This window comes from Schistocerca americana, chromosome X (genome assembly GCF_021461395.2).
Source record: "Schistocerca americana isolate TAMUIC-IGC-003095 chromosome X, iqSchAmer2.1, whole genome shotgun sequence".
NCBI classification, from domain to species: domain Eukaryota; kingdom Metazoa; phylum Arthropoda; class Insecta; order Orthoptera; family Acrididae; genus Schistocerca; species Schistocerca americana.
In genome coordinates, this window is record NC_060130.1 from 223,448,534 (window position 1) to 223,469,902 (window position 21,369).

At 41.8% G+C, this 21,369-nt stretch overlaps 1 protein-coding gene across 1 annotated transcript in view; it reads left to right on the plus strand.

Moving 5' to 3' along the window:
- The window catches only part of LOC124555783, a 51,668-nt gene that overhangs the window by 17,395 nt on the left and 12,904 nt on the right, over nt 1–21,369 (plus strand). The window contains exon 2 of the mRNA XM_047129837.1: nt 17,146–17,335. Within this exon, the coding sequence (XP_046985793.1) occupies nt 17,146–17,335 (190 nt within the window). The remainder of the gene's footprint in view (nt 1–17,145; nt 17,336–21,369) is intronic.

Below are 21,369 nucleotides of genomic sequence, written 5' to 3' on the forward strand. Positions count from 1 at the left end.
AGTTGTTTGTGTCGCACTTGTGAGCCCTACTCTACTGCATGTCTTGGAAATAAAGCAATTTCTGACAAAACTGTATTTAACATTTTAGTCTTATTTTGATACATACATTCCATCCACAAAGCGTGTACAGTTACTTTTGACACACACTATATACATACGAAACTTCAGTCATCAGACAGACACATACATGGTGTACTGGGTATGTGCAGATGTTTTTATATGTGGTACCTTAATGCAGGGCGGCGCACGAAATGTGTTACCAATTGTTTCTTTCACACTTTACGATTCAATTAGATATTCCACTGGGATCTCTACAGCAGTACCAGCAGATCATGGAAAAAGAAATGAGTTACGAAATGACGTGTAATTCACGATACTGCCGTTAGGAGACTAGTAAGCAGCAATGGCCGACAATGGAAGACTGACGACACAGCAACGATCGGTAATTGTGTTACTTTTTCATGAAACGAAAAGCCCTGTTGTGTCTCAGAGGCGTTTTCGACAACAGTTTAGCACACGATGGGTCCCTTGCAAGAAGACCATCCACAGGTTGTACGATAATTTGTACAGGAAGGAACAGTATTGGAAGCGAAGCGACCTCGGCCTAAGCCTGTTTGTTCGCCGGAGAATATTGAAGCTGTACGAGTTGCTGTACAGAGAAGTCCTGTGAAATCGTGTAGAAAGACAATAGTGCAACTGGGAATATCCAGACGCTCCATTCAACGCATTCTTAAAAGTGACCTCCATATATACCCATACAAGATGATCTGTGCACAGAAGCTCACTGAAGAACACAAGCAGCACAGACTACTGTTTGCTCAGTGGGCGGAGAATAAGGCAGAAACTCTCAAGAACGTTTGGTTTTCAAACGAGGCGCATTTTCATTTAGACGGTGTGGTTAACAAACGAAATGTACGCTTTTGGGCCACTGAAAACCCCCGAGTGCTTCATGAACGACAACATTATGCTCCGAGGATTACAGGGTGGGCAGCAATTTCCAGTCACGGACTTACTGGACCCTTTTTCTTTGAAGAAACTGTGAACAGCGAGCGTTATTTGATCATCCTTCGCAATAGCTTCATTCCACAGCTTCTTGCTACTGCCTTGCCGTTCAACACGCAGTGGTTCATGCAAGATGGAGCAAGGCCACATACTGCAAACACTGTGTTGGAGTTTTTACACGAGCATTTCGACGTGCGGATCATTTCACTCAGCCGGCCGCGGTGGTCTCGCGGTTCTAGGCGCGCAGTCCGGAACCGCGCGACTGCTACGGTCGCAGGTTCGAATCCTGCCTCGGGCATGGATGTGTGTGATGTCCTTAGGTTAGTTAGGTTTAAGTAGTTCTAAGTTCTAGGGGACTGATGACCACAGCTGTTAAGTCCCATAGTGCTCAGAGCCATTTGAACCATTTAATCACTAAGTTCAGTATTCTTTCCGAGGAAGTTAGGAAACGAAATGGCGGATATATTGAGCACGTGCTGATTTAGAACAGATCTCCATGGACGGCTCTTCATTGTAGTATGTGTTCCTTTCAGATTGTATTGACAATAAAGTTTATATTCAAAAACAAAATGGTAACACATTTCGTGCGCCACCCTGTATGTATATACATCAGTGTGTTGTTTGTGTGTTTTTTTCCTCTGTATCGATCAGTCTTCCCACAGACACATCACAAACTTTATGACCTTATGTTTTTTACGCAGTAGTAACTGCACCACTAGGTGGACTACGCCTGTCAGTACAAACTAATCATGTTAAAACCACGCATCCACTCTACAAGGCCTGAACTGCTGATAAGGGGAAAATATGCATTAATGGCTTGCTCTTGCCAAATGTACTTGGACGCACGAACCAACCTAAAAACATGTGAATTGTAGTAGCTATAATTATTAGTCTGCAAATGATGTAGCTATTGATGTAATGTTGTTCCGTACACCATCGTCAATCGCCAACAAAAATAACTGCACTTATAGCAGTTATACCCTGTAAATACATGGAATTTCGTTGAAATGGAACGCAGTTCAGAAGAATTACTGGTAAAATATGAGAATTTTCTTGGCATTCTCGTCACTGAACGTGTATAAATAATACACAGGCAGTTCTAGTCATTTTGTCCTGGAGACGGTAATACTGCCTTTTCATTAAGTTCACCAATATGCAACTGCAAAATACACAGTGCATATTGCCGCTTGTACATGCATCTCCGAGCAGAGCAGCTAGCTGTAAGGTATCCTAAACCATCATTCGTCCCTGTAGATTAAATAATCCCACACGGAATTATATTATCCAGCGAGGAATTGTGTTTGTACCTTTCGTCCAAATGTGCCATGCAGCCAGCGGCACTTACTATTACCAAACAACGTATGAATTACAGCAGTAGCTATTTTTCAGGCGCATAACAAATTAGCCGAATCCCATTACTCAGGGAAGTGTTAGATTTATTTTTTTCTATAAGTAAGTCTAAAAGATGTTGAATAGTCGTTAGAAGCAGGATCATTTCCTTTGGGACAGCGGCCATAGGCGGTCATCGTAAACCAAAAACCAGAGCACGGTGAGAGCCTGAGGCGGCTGTACAGTATTACAAAAATATTTTCCGAGGAAGCTTAACGTGAGCCAGGAAGTTCAGTGCATTTGCGATAACAAGTAAACATTCACAAAGGTGGTTCAAAAATGGTTCAAATGGTTATGAGCACTATGGGACTTAACATCTGTGGTCATCAGTCCCCTAGAACTTAGAACTATTTAAATCTAACTAACCTAAGGACATCACACACATCCATGCCCGAGGCAGGATTCGAACCTCCGACCGTAACAGTCGCGCGGCACAAAGGCGGCGCAAAAACTTCTCGGTTTACTTGTCGCGTCAAATCTGGGTAAAATTTCCGGCTTTCGACGAAATGCTCGATCGCCTTCGTCAGGAGAAAAGCCACGAGTGAGCTTTTCCTTTACCCAGATTTGTCAAGACAAATAAACCGAGTATCTTTCATACAAGGATGTCGACGCGAGCAATTACGATTTCATTAACAAATGATAATACATTTTATTCAAAGAAGGAGAAATGCGACCCACAAAATGTTAAAAACGGTTTTATTTAACAGTCAGGGCAGCAAAGCTACCAGTTTATGATTCACATTTCAGATTTATCCTGATTACGTGGTAACCTGGCATTTACGAAGTATAGGGACCTCACAGTTTCTTTTGGCGCGTGGAGACTATTTATCCCCGAATTAACGAATTTTTCCGTAATCAGGATCCAGCTGAAGATGGATTATGCATGATCCCGAAATCAGTCATTTTTTGGAATTTCCGACCCTACGCACTTAAATTGCTACTGTTGCTCGGCATGCAGCTGAGAGGCGGTGGCGATCACGACAGTCTTTCTCATGTGCAACACAGGGCGGCCATGAGCGGGTGGCCTTGCTCCGGTTCTACCTGACAGTCGCTTACGAAATTATCCGCGTCTCCACTCACCGCGAGAACGAGAGGCAATCGATAATTCGTACTTCACTAGAGTCTCTACATTTACCATAGCTCGTTTCTCAACTTTCATGGAATCAGAGGTAGTAGAAGTTTAGAATTAAATTACAGTTTTTTTTAATTTATTGGCTTTCAGTTCGTGCCCATACAGCCATCTCAGCAGTGGAAAGATGATACGACAGCATTTGTTTTGACAACGCAGAATATACAGTACTTTGAAGTTGTACTTTGGTACGGTGTTACATATGCTTAAGACTAGTCATGGGCAGTCGATAACGCGAATTTATTGTTAGTAATAACGGTGCGAAGATAAGGACGACACAGACCTGGCCCCTGTGCGGAGAAAATCTCCGACCCGGCCGAGAATCGAAACCAGGCATCTTCAGTTAAGACTCTGCCGCACTGACCCTGTAGCTACCAAGGAGGTATTGTCAACTGCAGCTGCTTTGTTATCTAAGTGAAGATGATATATTGACAAGAACTTATTCACTTACATGTAACTTTAATTTATGGGAAAGTTAGTACCTTATCGGTAAAACATACTAAAACTTTTGGACTCTATGGTGCTGAACTGCAATAACTGCAGATGATAGTAATGCTGTAAGAACCAGCCATATATTTGCCTACATGTGGGTAGCTTGTTTGGTCGTAATAGCGAACTCAAAACCTGTCAGATAGTACCCAACTATATATCAGAAAAATGGAACACCAAGCTGGATTGTTTTTCAGACATTTGTTAGTAAACGATTCAGTTCCATGATTTTAATCTCTGTATTCCATGCACTTACATCCTACATGGATAATGCATACCCAAACAGAATCGACAGGCGTTAATTACAATCAATCCGGGTTTATATCTGTTTGTGACTCTGTCCTCAGCAAACGTCTACGACGTATTCATCTTGACTCCATGGAGAATAAACGTACAGTCTCTAAACGGATGGAGATGTAGTTGATTAACTTAATTCATCATTAGCATAGGCTCATGAGAACTTGGTACATGTGTCAAATACGTCTTCTGTTTTCAAGTACGGATACGACACAGGATAAGAATTGAGGAGCAAATATTTGAGTCCAATAGCAACTAATAATTTACCATAGAAGAATAGCGCAGTGTCGTTATCCTGTGCAATATTGTCCGCAGATCTATCTCTAAGGACCTCGTCGGTTGACGGAGCGTTAAACCCTAAGACTTTAATTGTTCTTGTTTCATCTACTAACACGAATAAGATTATATTCATTTGATGGTCCCGCCCAACTCTCCCTTCGAAAGTATTTTTATCAATACTTTTCTTAGAAAGTATCACCAGTCGAACTATAAATGGTTCAAAATGGCTCTGAGCACTATGGGACTCAACATCTTAGGTCATAAGTCCCCTAGAACTTAGAACTACTTAAACCTAACTAACCTAAGGACATCACACACACCCATGCCCGAGGCAGGATTCGAACCTGCGACCGTAGCAGTCCCGCGGTTCCGGACCGCAGGGCCAGAACCGCTAGACCACCGCGGCCGGCAGTCGAACTATAGAACGACACATCTTACACCATGTGAATGACATTCATTCAGAGCATGCTCAAGAAAGCTGGAATCTTTCTTTTTCTTGAGAATGCAGGCTTTCTCGGCGAATCTCGATGGTAAAATCTTCTCGGGTTGACAGCCGAGTCAATGCGTCGTTTTCCGGCCACGTTTCAGCAAGTTTCTTACTTGCCATCCTCAGGCGAAGATGGCAAATAAGAAACTTGCTTAAACGTGACGGAGAACGACGCATTGACTCGGCTGCTAACCCGAGAAGACTTTTATCATCTTTATTTTTTAGTCTATTTCTTCTTTCATCCTGAGACAGTCTAGTAGTTATAGCGCTACCTGATTGACCTATATATAATTTGCCACACAGATTGCAGTAAATTCTATAAATTCCAGTCTGTCCTTAAGGTGTAATTTTATCTTTAGTGTTGAACAGAAGATGGGGAACAGTATTCCTAGTGTAAAAAGCTGGAGCATATTTCCTGGATTTTAGTTTACTGGCCAGAACCTGTGACGTCTTTCCCACATACAGCCGGAGTGTCCATTTGTTATCATTGTGATTTTGTGCGGTCTGAGGAGGATAAAAGAGAACTTTTATCCTCTGTCTCTTCTTTTTGCTGAGTATGTTGTCAATCAGTGTAGGACTATAACCACTACTCTAACGCTGTTTCTATCATTATTTTCAATTCATATTCAGAATCTGGGTTAGTTTGGGGTACAGGTAATAGGCGGTGCACTCCTGGAGTGGAAGGCTGCTTGTTTATGTGTTACGGGATGCTGGAAACTGGAGGGTATTATTGTGTCTGTTGAGGTTGCGTTGCTGTGCAACTTAAATAGACGCTATTGGCTAATGAAGTCAATGGGGAGGTCCAAAAAGTTAATAGACTCCACCAAATTCCTTAGTAAATTTGATTTTACTGTGATGTTAATTCAAATGTTTAAAAAATTAATTTAATTATCAGTTTGTCCATATGACATAGCAGCCTGTGCCATTAATCACTTGTAGAATATTTGTATTTTGTGCACTGTCTTAGTTTTAACATTTGAATATTTAGGTATTACATCATGTTTGTGTTCTGTATCGCTACAGTCATAAAATGTCACATACCTCTGTACAGAAATCTTTGTACAGCTACGAATTCTCGATGAAGTTGTGTGGACTATCTGTTTAGCATTAACTTATCTGACGATGGCCTAATAAGCTGAAGCCAGTTCGTAACGAACTAATAAATATTATTCAGGAACATTAATACATTGTAACAAAGTTTTTAATATGTCTATGTTCGTCCAAGAACCAACGAAATATTCCATAAAAACTATATTTATTATATGTCGACACTTCCTTCACTCTGACTAGTTAAACGGTGAAACTGTCTGTCTACAACAAGACACAGAGACTTTTTTGATTCTGGCTAAAAATTTCTTACCCTTGCTGTTAGTGTCCCCATGACATATCAAAAGTCTTCGTTTCGTCTGCTGGGAAAGGGAACAAGTTTTGTATCCATGCCAGGATATCTTCAGCAGAAGTCGGAATCCTCAAAGCTCGCCAGCAAAAACCTCCTGGATCACCTGCATGAAAAGTCTATACGCTACGGATTTTCAGGTCTAATCCAATCAACCAAAAATCTATTTCCGTAGTAAATGAATAAGGAATTGGAAATTAGGGTATCCAGCGAAACACATGAAAGCAAGGGTCGAATGGTTTACTCGAAGATGAATGAACACTGTGGTTGCTTCATAGACCGATGAAAGTAGTAACATTAAATAAAATTCAGTACAGAGAACATCGGTCCTGGTGGTCTAGTAGTAAAGCACATGCCTAGAAACCGATTTCGTGTAATCCAATGTCGGTCGGAGCATGAAAATTTTCAATCTGCCTTTAATCTAACTTCAGTGTTTCAGTGGTTTACAGTCACCAAGAGCGACATGTGGTTTAGCTTACGCGTTGAAGTACAGATACCTCTTCCCCGGTTGGATAAATAGAGTAAATCAAGTTGCCTAGGTGGTTTGGAAGACTTGGACGTCGTCATTGAGCCACTCGAAATTAGTAGAGGAAATAGAAGTTATACGAACCTAACCCCGTAAATAATCATTGAAATAATAAAATAAAATGTTGGAGGACAAGTTCTAAAATGGTGCTTAATGGTGTGAGCATGTTGGATGAGTGCATTTTTTCGAGCAATTTTAGGACAATTTGTAGGTCTGCTACGTTTGAAGTGGTGAACCGAATCTCATCCACAGTGACGAATTTGCCCACAGGGTAAACTGGATTCTTTTTAAAAGGTCCAAAAGTGTTCAATAATTCGAATACTCATTGGGTTTTTGTGAGATTTCAATAAATATAGAACTACTATTGCACAGAGCTATGCCATAGTTAAATCTTCTTCTTATATGTTCCATGTTCCTTTTTGTGATATGATCTGGCGTCAGCTATTTCATACATCTTCACTCACCGACCTTTCAGTGCTATACGGTACTTTGCACACAATGGATGTTTTCGCCAATGGTTGCAGTTCTTCTACGTCCTTCGAATGAATTGCCTTTCAGAGAAGTACGCAAAGTTTGGAAGCGGCCATTCCTTTTTTAGACTGTTAAAAGTGAACGACCGAACTATTTATCAACCATTATCTAGTTTGGATGACTCTCTGTTGACCACAAACTGTCAGAGACGAATATCTAGTTCTTCCATATAAACTAAACGCTGACAAAACAAAAACTTTAAGAACCGCATAAACATAGCTTCTGTGTAAATCAAGGTGACACTTCATTCACGTTATTGCCCAACATGTGTCAGTATAACAAAAAAAGTTGCATTGTTGTCAGTGGTCTGTCGGCTTGATCGAAAACGTTTCATCGTTCTCTCGGAGATATAAGTCGGCGATGTTACTCGAAATGAAACTATGTGTATGATTCAAACTTGTTTATAGACAAGTGTAACGTCTTGCACAGGTCAAAAAAATAACATTGAGCTGGCAGCTTCACAACTGCAGGTCATGTCTGCTCGTCAGAGAAATATTACCTGCCAGACATACAATATGTGACCAAAAGTATCCGGACACCCACAAAAACATGCGTTTTTTGTATTAGGTGCGTTGTGATGCCACCTACTGCCAGGTACTCCATGTCAGCGACCTCAGTAGACATTAGACATCGTGAGATGTGCGCTCCTTGGACAGTTGTCAACTGTCAAACCAACCACTCAAACTAGAAGGCCAAAGATGACCTAGTTTGAGTGGTTGGTGTGACAACTGACGACAACTGACCAAGGAACGCACATGCCCGTGCGAGAAAAATCTTCACGATACCAGTTGACAGTGCTGCATTGGTTTCTAACACGAGGGTTACACGATACATGCAGGCCTGAAGATAGCATAATGCAATCCCGAAACTGGTCGCCGAACAAATAAAACTAAAATAGCGGCTGTTGGTATTTTATGATTTATTTACTCCGACCCGATATTTTGAACGTCCTAAACAAAATGGTTCAATTGGCTCTGAGCACTATGGGACTTAACATCTGAGGTCCTCAGTCCCCTAGAACTTAGAACTACTTAAACCCAACTAACCTAAGGACATCACACACATCCATGCCCGAGGCAGGATTCGAACCTGCGACCGTAGCGGTCGCGCGGTTCCAGACTGGAGCGCCTAGAACCGCTCGGCAACACCAGCCGGTGAACGTCCTAAACAGTCACAGACCCACGACTACTTGCGAGTGAGCACATTCAGTAGTTAAGTAGGCTTCTTGTAAAGAAGTGCTCCCCATAATGCCTCGTAATCTCCACAAAACACGCCACGCGGAGTTTATGTATGAAATGAAATGTTCGCACTTGAATATCTCTTAAAATAAGCCACTTACAAAGCTCAAACTTTCACACAATACTCAGTACTGTAGTCGGTTTTCTTCAACTACACAGATACCGATCAAACGGGCAAATTTCTTCATTTCGGTGCAAATTTGGTCAGCACGGTTTAACGTATGTGTCTACCAGAAGACGCCTCCTGAATTCCTATTGTCTGGTATGTTAAGCAGCCAATCAGATCATCTCGAGAGCTTCTATACTCCCGGTTGATTTAATGTCAGCCAATCAGATTACCACAAGTAGTTTAGAGTAGAAATCTCGTAATTCCGAAACTAAACAGAATTTAATGAAAACAAAATACGATTCCTTCCCACGAAATCAATTTAATACACAGACCCCTTCTGGCTGCCTTTTACGAAATCAAGCTCACTCAGACATACCTTACAAATCCCCCTATTGCACAACAACCTTCTGTTACATACTTTTACAAAGTTTTAATAAAATATCACATTCTCACTATGTCCTGCATTCACTCTCTCAGTCTCTTCAAAATACTCACACTACCAAAACACGATGACATAATAATTTCCCAAAGTACTTTTAATTACGTCAGAAATCTGTGGTAATGAAATTCCAGAAAATTCCAAAAAATTTGATTATTTCAATCTATCCTCTTGGTTATAGTTTAAACTCATGCTATAGATGAGTATGTTACAGTCCCTAACTCCGGTTCACAACGATAGCATGGTTATTACGTGTTTTAGGTAAAAAGTTGTATCTACGAAAGTACTAAAGTTATCGATTTCATATTACAATAGTATGTTTCTGTTATCCGCATAATTTGTTATACTATGTATGAAAAAGGTCGATTAATACTTAATACTGCCCCTTCATATTCATAGTGAGTAGTGCAACGTACTGACCGTTGCGTTAGGCGCGTAGACAGCTCGCTCGGACCGGCCGCAGTGGCCGAGCGGTTCTACGCGCTTCAGTCTGGAACCGCGCAACTGCTACGGTCGCAGGTTCGAATCCTGCCTCGGGCATGGATGTGTGTGATGTCCTTAGGTTAGTTAGGTTTAACTAGTTCTAAGTCTAGGGGACTGATGACCTCAGATGTTAAGTTCCATAGTGTTCAGAGCCATTTGAACCACCTGAAGCTCGCTCCGCCTAGTAACCAGCTCCTGTTGTCCCAGCGTGAGAACCAGATTCTTCTCTCCTGTCCGCTCCACGGCAAGCTATGGTTTCAGTGCAAGATGACAACTCGTAACATTTTTCTACGTTACACATTCCCTCTGAACCGAAAATTACTATAAGTACATTTGACGTTCATATACCGGCACAATTATTAACACGAACTAATTATAACTAAACAAACGAAAACTAATTACCCACGAATTCTTTACAAAATTTTAAATGCTAGAAACCTTGTTGAAAAATGAAAATTTTCGAAACACATAATTCTGTTACAGTAATACGCCGGATTTTTATGGCTTGGACTTGATACCACTACCTCGCAATTACTTGCAAAAATTGTTACGAAAAAATAAGTTTTCTACAAAATTCAAGTTTATCAATCTTTTCAAAAATATTAATGTCGATTTGACAAAAATTATTACAACTGAAAATTTCTTTTTCAAACTCACTTGACCTTAAGACTTTACTTTCCCATTTCCACTGTTAAAAGAAATTTTCTTAGCGAATAATACCTACTAAATTACTTCAATGAAACCATCTTTATATAAAAGGCGCATTGGTTTGTCTCCTTTGTTACAAATGTGAGCTATTCCTGAAATTCGCTATGGCGAGCGTTCATAAGAAAACTTTTAGAGCATTACATAATCTACTCTATGTAGAGTCATTGTGGGGGCGTCTCTTTTTTAACTAAGTATACTTTATCACAAATTTCTCGGAAAGAGCGCTATGGCTGGTTCCTTAAAAACAGCTAATAGTATGAGAGAGAGACCGCTTCCTATCTTTCACAAACGTTTTTCACTGTGGTGAGCGCTTATAAAAATTATATTTTTCAGCACCTGCTTTTCGATGAAACAGCTTGGGAACTTATTTTCGGATTTACTCTTACACCAATTCCACACTTGAGTGCTTTATAAATATCAAATGACTCTCGTATCCCTTTGCCTCCCGCAAAGAAGAATGTTATACATGTTTCTTCCAAATACGTACACAATTAGTTTCTTGTCATAATCGGTACATTTACAAAGGCAGTTTCCTGAATTTCATTGACTTTACATTTCGAGTGGTAACATTACTCCATTAAAGTATTCTTCAGTATCAATATTTCCTCAGAAAAATATTTTTCAGTAAAAAGTGAACTAACCTTTACTAATCAAAAGTAAATGGTAATCTAACTATCCCTATTTTTACCCAACTCAAATTACATAAATGCGGTAATTAAAAGGCATTCAGATTCACTCAAGCAAGTTATTGCTGAAAAAATCAATCTTTACTATACGAGTTTTTTGCTTCCGATCGTAAATGTCACCAACATTGCTCTCATATACTAGCAAACACATTTCTCCGCTTTAGAAAATCTTGACATACAGTATTAAGGCTAGCACCTACTGTTTCATTAGCTTTAAATAATACACAATGTAATCAAAAGAATCCGGACACCTGGCTGAAAATGACTTTCAAGCTCGTGGCGACTTCCATCCGTAATGCTGGAATTCAACATGGTGTTGGCCCACCCTTAGCCTTGATGATAGCTTCTACTCTCGCAGGCATACGTTCAATCAGAGGCTGCAAGGTTTCTTGGGGAATGGAAGCCTATTCTTCACGGAGTGCTGCACTGAGGAGAGGTATTGATGTCGGTTGGTGAGGCCTGGCACGAAGTCGGCGTTCCGAAACATCCCAAAGATGTTCTGTAGGATTCAGGTCAGGACTCTGTACAGGCCAGTCCATTACAGGGATGTTGTTGCTGTGCAACCACTCCGCCATAGGCGGTGCATTATGAACAGGGGCTCGACCGTGTTGAAAGATGCTATCGCCATCCCCGAACTGTTCTTCAACAGTGGGAAGCAAGAAGGTGCTTAAAACATCAATAAAGGCCTTTGCTGTGATAGTGCCACGCAAAACAACAAGGGGTTGCACGCCCCTTCCATGAAAAACACAAGCACACCGTAACATCTTTTCCGCCTCCGAGTTTTACTGTTGGCACTACATACGCTGGCAAATGACTTTCACCGGGTATTCGCCATACCCACAGCCTGCCATACCCACAGCCTGCCATTGGATCGCCACATTGTGTGCCGTGATTCGTCACTCCACACAAAGTTTTTCCACTGTTGAATCGTCCATTGTTTACGTTCCTTAGACCAAGCGAGGCGTCGTTTGGCATTTCCGGCGTGATGTGTGGCTTATGAGCAGCCTCTCGACCAAAAATCTAAGTTTTCTCACCTCCCCCATCTAGTGGACCTAGTGATGCTTATGAGTGTGGAAATCTCGCGTACAGACGTATGACACAAGTGACACCCAATCAGCTGACCACGTTCGAAGTCCGTGAGTTCCGCGGAGCGCTCCATTCTGCTCTCTCACTATGTCTAATGTCTACTGAGGTCACTGATATGGAGTACCTGGCAGTAGGTGGCAGCGCAACGCACCTTATATGAAAAACTAATGTTTTTGTGGGTGTCCAGATACTTCTGATCACATAGTGTATGTAAAAATACACAATGAATGAAAAATTACTAAAAACATTTACTGTAACTGCCTCAGTTGTCATAAAATACACAACATGTTCACCTTCATCTCTCTACGAAATCTCTTGGCACTGTACACTGGCAATCATAACAGTACTGGCTCTGTTCTGAAACTTTTACATAAACAGGTTGAAGCACATTTCATCACAGTTACGTTTTGCATTAACCTATTCTACGATACTTTCACACATTCTCCATTCCTCATCCACTATTTACACTGAAGAGCCAAAGAACTGGTACAGAATTGCACCTTCTTTAATCATCTCATATTCTGCAACACTTTCTTCTATGTTGTCAGGATTTTCAAAACAATCCCCACGCCCATCTGACAACGGCCTTGCCGCAATGGTAACGCCGGTTCCCGTCAGATCACCGAAGTTAAACTCTGTTGGGCAGGGCTAACACTTTGATGGGTGACCATCCGGTCTGCCGAGCGCTGTCGGCAGGCAGGGTGCACTCAGCCCTTGTGAGGCAAACTGAGGAGCTACTTGATTGAGGAGTAGCGGCTCCGGTCACGAAAACTGACAACTGTCGGGGGCGCAGTGTGCTGACCACATGCCCCTCCGTATCCGCATCCAGAGACGCCCCTGGGCTAAGAGGATGATACGGCGGCCGGTCGTTGCCTTTGGGCCTTGCAAAGCCTGTTCGGACGGAGTTTAGAGCTCAGTTTAGTTTGGCTTCATCTAATTCTGTTGGTGCCTAACCTCTTCGACATCTGAAACTGCTCCATCACTATCAAACAGTCTCCTCTATTATATCTAAAACTTCATCTGCCGGTATGTCTTCCTCCTCTGCTACACTTTTCACATATACAGTGCTTTCTTCCATGTTCCCTTTAGGATCCACTTTAGTACTGCAGTGCTTAGTTAGACTAAGATCGAGCTCCACTATCTCATCAGGTAATCCTGTTCCTTGGTAACCTGCTTCCTAGATTCGCGATTTTCATCTAATCTTTCAGAAAATTCTACCACGTTTCCCTGAAAAGTAAATATCCTCACTTTCTCCCATTCCTCCGGTTTGTTTATGGTACCTGTATCACTACTGTGTTGTTCTGTTGGTAGCTGACTCACAAAGGGCTTTGGAAGCAGATTTTACCTATGTTTGGGAAGTATGCAAACGCGAGCAACCTTACAGACTGTTAGTTTTCCTCATTGCCTACTCTGACATTAGCCGTAGTATTCCATTCATGCGGCTGCCTGGAATACTGTTCTACTCTCTCAGTTGATTTTTGATTTTGATAACTGCGATTTCTGTTCCTGTCGTAATTTCTATTTTCAGTAAAACCCCCTCGTCCTCTGGACCTCCCTTTGTGATTGTTATACCTCTGCACACCTGCTCTGTTTACTTGCACTTCATTTTGCCTGGTAGGAGCCCTATAATATCTCTTATTATTTTCTTCTTCTGTCAGAAGATTCTCTACCCTTTTCAAGCAACCAATGAATTTCTTAATGTCCTCTCTGGGCGCATAAATTATTTTATATTGCCAGGACAAAGGCAACTTCTTTTCTAACCCCATTATAATTTGTTCTGTTTCTAACTTGGTAGTCATGTAGGACAAAGTAGTTACACACTTCTGCACAAACCTTTTAATAGAGTCTTTCTTTGGGTTAAACTTCCATCTTTTTTTTATTATTCCTCAAAGAAAGCCTTTACAACTTTCCATACTGTCATAATAGTCTACGGCTTAATTTCCCCAAACATGAGCTTTTCCCATAAGATTAGATACCATAAAACCTAGTTCATCCATCAGATGTTATGCTTCCACAGTAAATGAAGCCATCCTTGCACTACCGTGACTAGATCTCTTGCACGCTGACCGACTGTTATGATGATCCTATACACGGTATATTCGGAAAACTGCAACTATGGAGACATCTGTAAGTTCAAAATGCTATTATGTTTTAGTTTTCATTTTCACCATGCAATGAAAGCCAGTTTTGGATCCTGTTCAGGAATGGTTGTACTTCGTCGGCCTCGCACTACCGCATGATGAACATCTGCTACGCCTCTGAACCGTCAAGAAAACATATTTAGTGTTTTTCAGCGCCATTATGAGTCCGATGTTAGTTGTCTCAAGACACTCGATAATTGTACTCAATAAAGGAGCATCCAAAAGACAATCGTGTGAAAAACTTAAGGAGGAAAGTAACTTTCGCATGATGTGTTACTGCCAAGTAATACAGCTCGATGAAACTTGGATCATACATAGGAACGAACGGAAGAGTATAGTACAGAAAGTAACTGAAAAAAATACGTAATGAGAGGAACATAAATGACAAATGGTGCAAATGGCTCTGAGCACTATGGGACTTAACTTCTGAGGTCATCAGTCCCCTAGAACTTAGAGCTAATGAAACCTAACTAACCTAAAGACATCAAACACATCCATGCCCGAGGCAGGATTCGAACCTGCGACCGTAGCGGTCGCACGGTTCCATACTGTAGCGCCTAGAACTGCTCGGCCACACCGGCTGTCTCATAAATGACACTTTTATTAAAAGACGATAATTACGCTGTAGTTACCGCGATTTATGATGGCCCCCTGATTGTTTTGAGCGAGTTAACCAATCATTAGCAAGCAGCTCTGTAAAGGAAAAGACATTTTCAGCAACATCTCTAGAACAGTATTCATCACAAGACCGCTTCAGCCCCGTCTCTGAGCATCACTAATGTCAAAACTCCTAGCGGGGATACAGTGGGCCAGTCACATAAAATGCTGTTTCCCCTCTATCACCTCTAAGCGCTCTAAACTTCTGTATATTTTTTCACCTTTTATGTTCGTTAGAGAGCACTGCTACAGAAATGAATAAAATTCTCAATGAGCGCCGTATACAATAACGTGAAATGGAGATGTTTATCCGTCGCAAATAATGGTAAAAGAGTGCTAATAGTTTCGCCGTTAAATAGACAACAGACATCTATAAATTTTACATACGGAAAAGAAATTCAAGTAGATCTATCAAGTCACTCAGTCTGTAGTGAAAGCAGGTAAGTCTCACTTTAGTTTTATTTTCCTTTCGAAGATTTCATTCAGCCCCATAACGTCTTTCGGCACAGTTCAAGTTACTTTTTACATTTTCGTTGCTTCGATTGTAAGCATTCTAACAATACTGAACAAAAAAAAAATAGTCACTCCCAATAGAAATCACGCCATTATTGTAGCAACAGCATCTCTAACAGTATAATGGGCTCATTTCTGTAAAAAAGAGAGTCCAAAATTTTTATCCTGTACGCCATATCCAACTGGTGATTAGATCGTTTGGTCTTACCAAATTGTGAGAGTGTTCTGGGCTACGTTTAAGACACTGTTCCAGGTAGTCTCAGATATTTTCTATGAGAGTACGTTCGGGGGACAAACCGAGTTGCGATAGCGTATCTGAGTGTTGGTCACCAAGGAACGTATGCGTGCAGTCCTTTGAAGACGAACGTACCCACAACATACTCTTCCGGAAGATCTAGAGGCAAGGGCAACAGTTTGACACTCGAATGAGGGGGCCCAAGTCATGATACGAGAAACACTCCCAAATCATCGCAGAACCTCGTGCAGCCTAAACTGCACCCTCCACACCCTGTAGATTAAACGTCTCATTGGATTGTTGGCGTACTCTCCTCCTTTGAAAAGGGGCAACCTCACGAACGCATCACACGCCTCCACCTACTGTCTATTTTCTCTGCTGTATGGTCCCTTGAAGACAAACAACTTCATGTGTGGCAGTGAGCAATGGTTGTTTTGAGAATCATCCGACTTAAAAATATCGGTGTTCACTCTGAAGCTGGTTGAGTCGACCTGCGTTCACCGACAACAGAGATTCACGTCAGGTTTGTAACTGATCGTCACTGAAAATATGTAAAATTCGTGTACGGTCTTTGTCGGTTAGGCTGTGTGTGTGTGTGTGTGTGTGTGTGTGTGTGTGTGTGTGCGTGTGTGTGTGTGTGTTTTTGGTGCTTACGGGCGCTCAACGGTGAGGTTATCAGCGCGGCCTTACACACACTAAAAGAAACGAATGTGGAAAATATTATTAGGATCTTCTTACGACCATTGTTCTCACGCCGTGTTAGATGGATACGAGTGACACCCCGCATTCCGTGTAATCACTTTGGACAGTCCGCGGTGATACACCAACAAATTGGGTAGCTTCATTTACAGTGTGGTTATGGGCACGTAAAATCACAACTGCTACTTTCTGGCGTTTTGTTACGCCTCTATGTCGACTCGTCTTACGGTGCTCATTTCACGCAACCGAATGACACACACAAACACACACACACACACACACACACACATACATACACACACACACACACAACTTCACCGCCGTGACACATCAGCGGTGAAGGTCACATGACCGCCATGTGCTGCTAATATACCATCTACATTGCTCCAGAGCGGCGAGGCTGTTATTTTAAGGAGGTGACTAATATTTTGTCTGATGATCATATTGTAAAAGTCTTGCTTCTATTAATGAAACTCCAATCTTTCATGGTTTTCCTAGCCTGTAACGTCCTTCAACACTGTTCCCAGTTATTTTTTACTTTTGATTTTCTCGAACGACATATAGCATAAACTGTTCTCAACGAAGCACCTGTTGGCTATCTGGTGACGTGTTGCGGTTGCTTTCAGGAACGTACGTGCGCCGTAGCGCGCGCTCTGTGGACGGCCCCCAGCCGCACCTCGACTTGGAGAGCGTGGAGAAGCGCATGGTGGCCGAGTTCGGGGAGAGCGTGTGCATCTACGAAAACGTCTGCGACGAGTATGCTGAGAAAGTGCTCGCCACCAACAACCACGTCCTCGACTGGGACACCGTCTTCAAGTGAGAACGAACGCTATTTTCTCTGGCCTTTTTTCTCTAGTAATTAGAGAGTAAACGGTGTAAATGCTGTATCTGGAACTTACGAGATTGAAGGCTGAGAACAGTCAATAAGATATGACAGCCCTTGCGTATAACTGAAATGAACGCAATTACCTTCTTATCTTTCACAAAAATCTTTTCCCACTAATTTGAAACTCCTACCACCATAACTTTGCTGAAAGTAGAGCATCAGTTGCGAATTTTGTTGCAGAATACTCAGTGATTTTACAAAATAATGAGAAATTATTAAATTTTCGGCTGCAATATTTACCGAAAACTGTTGTACGACCATATCTTAATAGTTATGCACCATGCACAATCATTACTATGTTACTAAATATGACATGTACATTTTTTTCTCTTTCACCGGCATAAGGATTATTTAACATTTCGGAGCTCAGCTGCTTTGTGACATCTAATCAGGGGCAACAGCTTTGAGAACAAACGGTCTTTTAAGCGAATACTTGTTGTGGCAGGAAACCCGGGCAACACTACCCTTCAAAAATATCTCTCTTTACTTCGTTCTATCAGTACAAGCACTTGCATAAATGCACTTTCAAAAATCATTGATACTTTGAACGAAACTTTTTTTTAATTTTATTAATAGCTGTTATTTTTCAGCAACTATGGTATGTATTTCAGAATAAAATTCCGTCATCAGTTGCACAGCTAATATTTCGCTTTATGAATTTCGACAAATTGCTTTGTTGTCTTCACAACAATACAAAATTGGGTCTATTATACTCGTAAATCTTTAGACTTTGGCTATACGTTTATGTCAAGCATAATAAGGGTGTTACGGAAACTTACTTAGTATTGATTTAGCATATGTCAGTATCTTTAGTTTCCTCTCATGATCTTTACACGACCTATATGTTGTGTTTGCATATGACAGCATAATGGCCAAATAGTCATATATATATATATATATATATACTTGTTTTGAAGCGTGGTTGCATGAATAGGGCTAAAAAAATACAACAATGTGAAGGTAATAATTTTTACATATCCTGTAAACTAACTCGTTCTTTTCAATAAAAGAATTATTCAGATTATCTATGAACCACGTAACTAACAGGTTCTCTGAATTTAACCAACATGGTTTCACGAGGAGTACATTATCTTTCTAATAATGATTTCCATTTAAGTTCTCAGAATATTTCTGTTACTCTTTCGAAAGGCTGTAGCACTGCAGGGCAATCGGATGCACGTCCGCCGGATCCGGACCGCGACTGCTTTCACTGAGGTCCGCGGAAGTAATTCGTGGGAGAGAGAGCGAGGAGTTGCAGAATTTTGCGACGTAGGTTTCTGGGACAGCTTTTCCTAAACATCATAAGTAATGAAACAATGTTCTCTAAACGTAAATAGCGTAGACGTCTGGAAGTAGGGTGAACATAAAATGAATGGACCCTGAAAAAGGCGTGTTTTCAGGTATAATTTGTCGGCGTGTTGTGCTGCGAAGGAGTACCATTCGTATCGGTGCATTACGCCATCAACATTAAAGTCACGTACCACACGGTTTTGACTTTATGTAGTAGAAACGCTGTTGTCAAGTGTACGCCTGCTTAGCTGGCTGGTAACGTGCTTGCCTTCCAAACAAGCCCGCCCGGGTTCGATTCTCGGCCGCGTTGGAGATTTTCTCCGCTCGTAGAGTGGGTGTTGTGTTGTACAGGGTACAGCTGCCCATGCAGCTTCAACACGATACCACAGTTCATCAAGAGTAGTGACTGGCGTACTGTGACGAGTCAGTTGCTCGGCCACCATTGACCAGACGTTTTCAGTCGGTGAGAGATCTGGACAATGTGCTGACCAGGGCAGCAGTCGAACATTTTCTGTATCCAGAAAGGCCCGTACACGACCTGCAACATGCGGTCGTGCATTATCCTGCTGAAATGTAGAGGTTTCGCAGGGATCGAATGAAGGGCAGAGCCACGGGTCGTAGCACATCTGAAATGTAATGTTTACTGTGCAAAGTGTCGTCAATGCGAACAAGAGGTGACCGAGACGTGTAACCAATGGCACCCCATACCATCATGCTAGGTGATACGCCAGTATGGCGATGACGAACACACGCTTCCAATGTGCGTTCACCGCGAAGTCGCCAAACACGGATGCGACCATCATGATGCTGTAAGTAGAAAACGGATTCATCCGAAAAAATGACGTTTTACCATTCGTGCACCCAGGTTCATCGTTGAGTACACTATCGCAGGCGCTCCTGTCTGTGATGCAGCGTCAAGGGTAACCGCAGCCATGGTCTCTGAGCTGATAGTACATAATGCTGCAAACGTCGTCGAACTGTTCGTGCAGATGGTTGTTGTCTTACAAGCGTCCCCATCTGTTGACTCAGGGATAGAGACGTGGCTGCAAGATCCGTTACAGCCACGCGGATAAGATGCATGTCATCTCGACTTCTCGTGATACGAGGCCGTTGGGATCCAGCACGGCGTTCCGTATTACCCTCCTAAACCCACCGATTCCATATTCTGATATCAGTCATTGGATCTAGACCAACGCGAGCAGCAATGTCGCGATACGATAAACCGCAATCGCGATAGGCTACAATCCGACCTTTAACAAAGTCGGAAACGTAATGGTACGCATTCCTCCTCCTTATGCGAGGCATCACAACAACGTTTCACCAGGCAACACAGGTCAACTGCTGTTTGTGTATGAGAAATCGGTTGGAAACTTTCCTCGTGTCTGCACGTTGTAGGTGTCGCCTCTGGCGCCAACCTTGTGTGAATGCTCTGAAAAGCTAATCATTTGCATATCACAGCATCTTCTTCCTGTCGGTTAAATTTCGCGTTTGTAGCACGTCATCCTCGTGGTGTAGCAATTTTATTGGCCAGTAGTGCAGTTAGAGGAGATGACGATGGTAACGTAGTTACTATGGCACCTGCTGTCAGATGGTTCCCCAACGCTTGCCGTATGTACTGAAGTCCATACCATTATGGGTCGCTGCCGTCGGTTCATTACTACAATCTGGAGATGCATCTAACTCAAATGCTCTTTGTGGTAAGTCACCAAGTCAGTCTTAATAGCCATTCTGCTTGTAAAAGGTCATAATACGAATAAAAGCAGTGTCTGGTAATAGGTCCGCTAATTATTTAAGTGAACTCGAAGCTACATTGTTCACTCTTCGAAGTAAATTATCTTAGCAGCATTTTTCGAAATAAGTTAATTAGCAAATCTTAACTCCATAGTTGTTTCATAACTTGGAATTTGAGCAGATAACCTCAAAAAGCGAGACTCTTTGTAGTACTGTAGCACTTTGCTAGTATTTGGTTTGTAGGCACATTTTATTACTTTTGTACTTCCAGAGTTGTCATTCAGCTGTCTTCATTTCTTTCCACGACCAATAATTGTACTGCGCTTGTATCTTTTCCTGTAGAAGAAGTGTATCATGTTTGCCGTTGTGTGGAAGAAGAAAACATTAAAATATCAGACGATTGAAGCGAAGTCGTCCTCATCCTGAACGTTAGGTTTATTATTACAGGGGTTTGCTAAATATGCAGTAGTAAGACATTTTGTTCTAATGACATAGTACTATGCTTCTAGACGTCTGAGAGATCTTACAGATTAACGTGGATCCCGAACAACACACCGAGTTCGGAAATTTTGGTTGTATACAACATTTCCATCGGTGGAGAAATATCCAGTTTTCAAGATAAAATCTGAAGAGCGATCGTTCACCGAATCACTAACCTTTTAGTTATGCCACAAAATAAATGCAGATATTGGCACCTAGTGGGCGTTGATTTAAACTAAGGGGGAAGGCTGAAAATTTGTGCCGGACCGGGATTCGGACCCGGGTCTCCCACATACTACGCAGGTGTGCCAACCACTGTGCAATCCAGGCACAGTGTTCATCGCAACTGCATGGACTACTCTAGCACGCCTCCTGTCAGACTCAATTTCTCAAGCTATCCACACACTTCGAAAGTAGTGCACGTTGCACATTATCCTAATTACTCAATTACTCGCAGTATTTA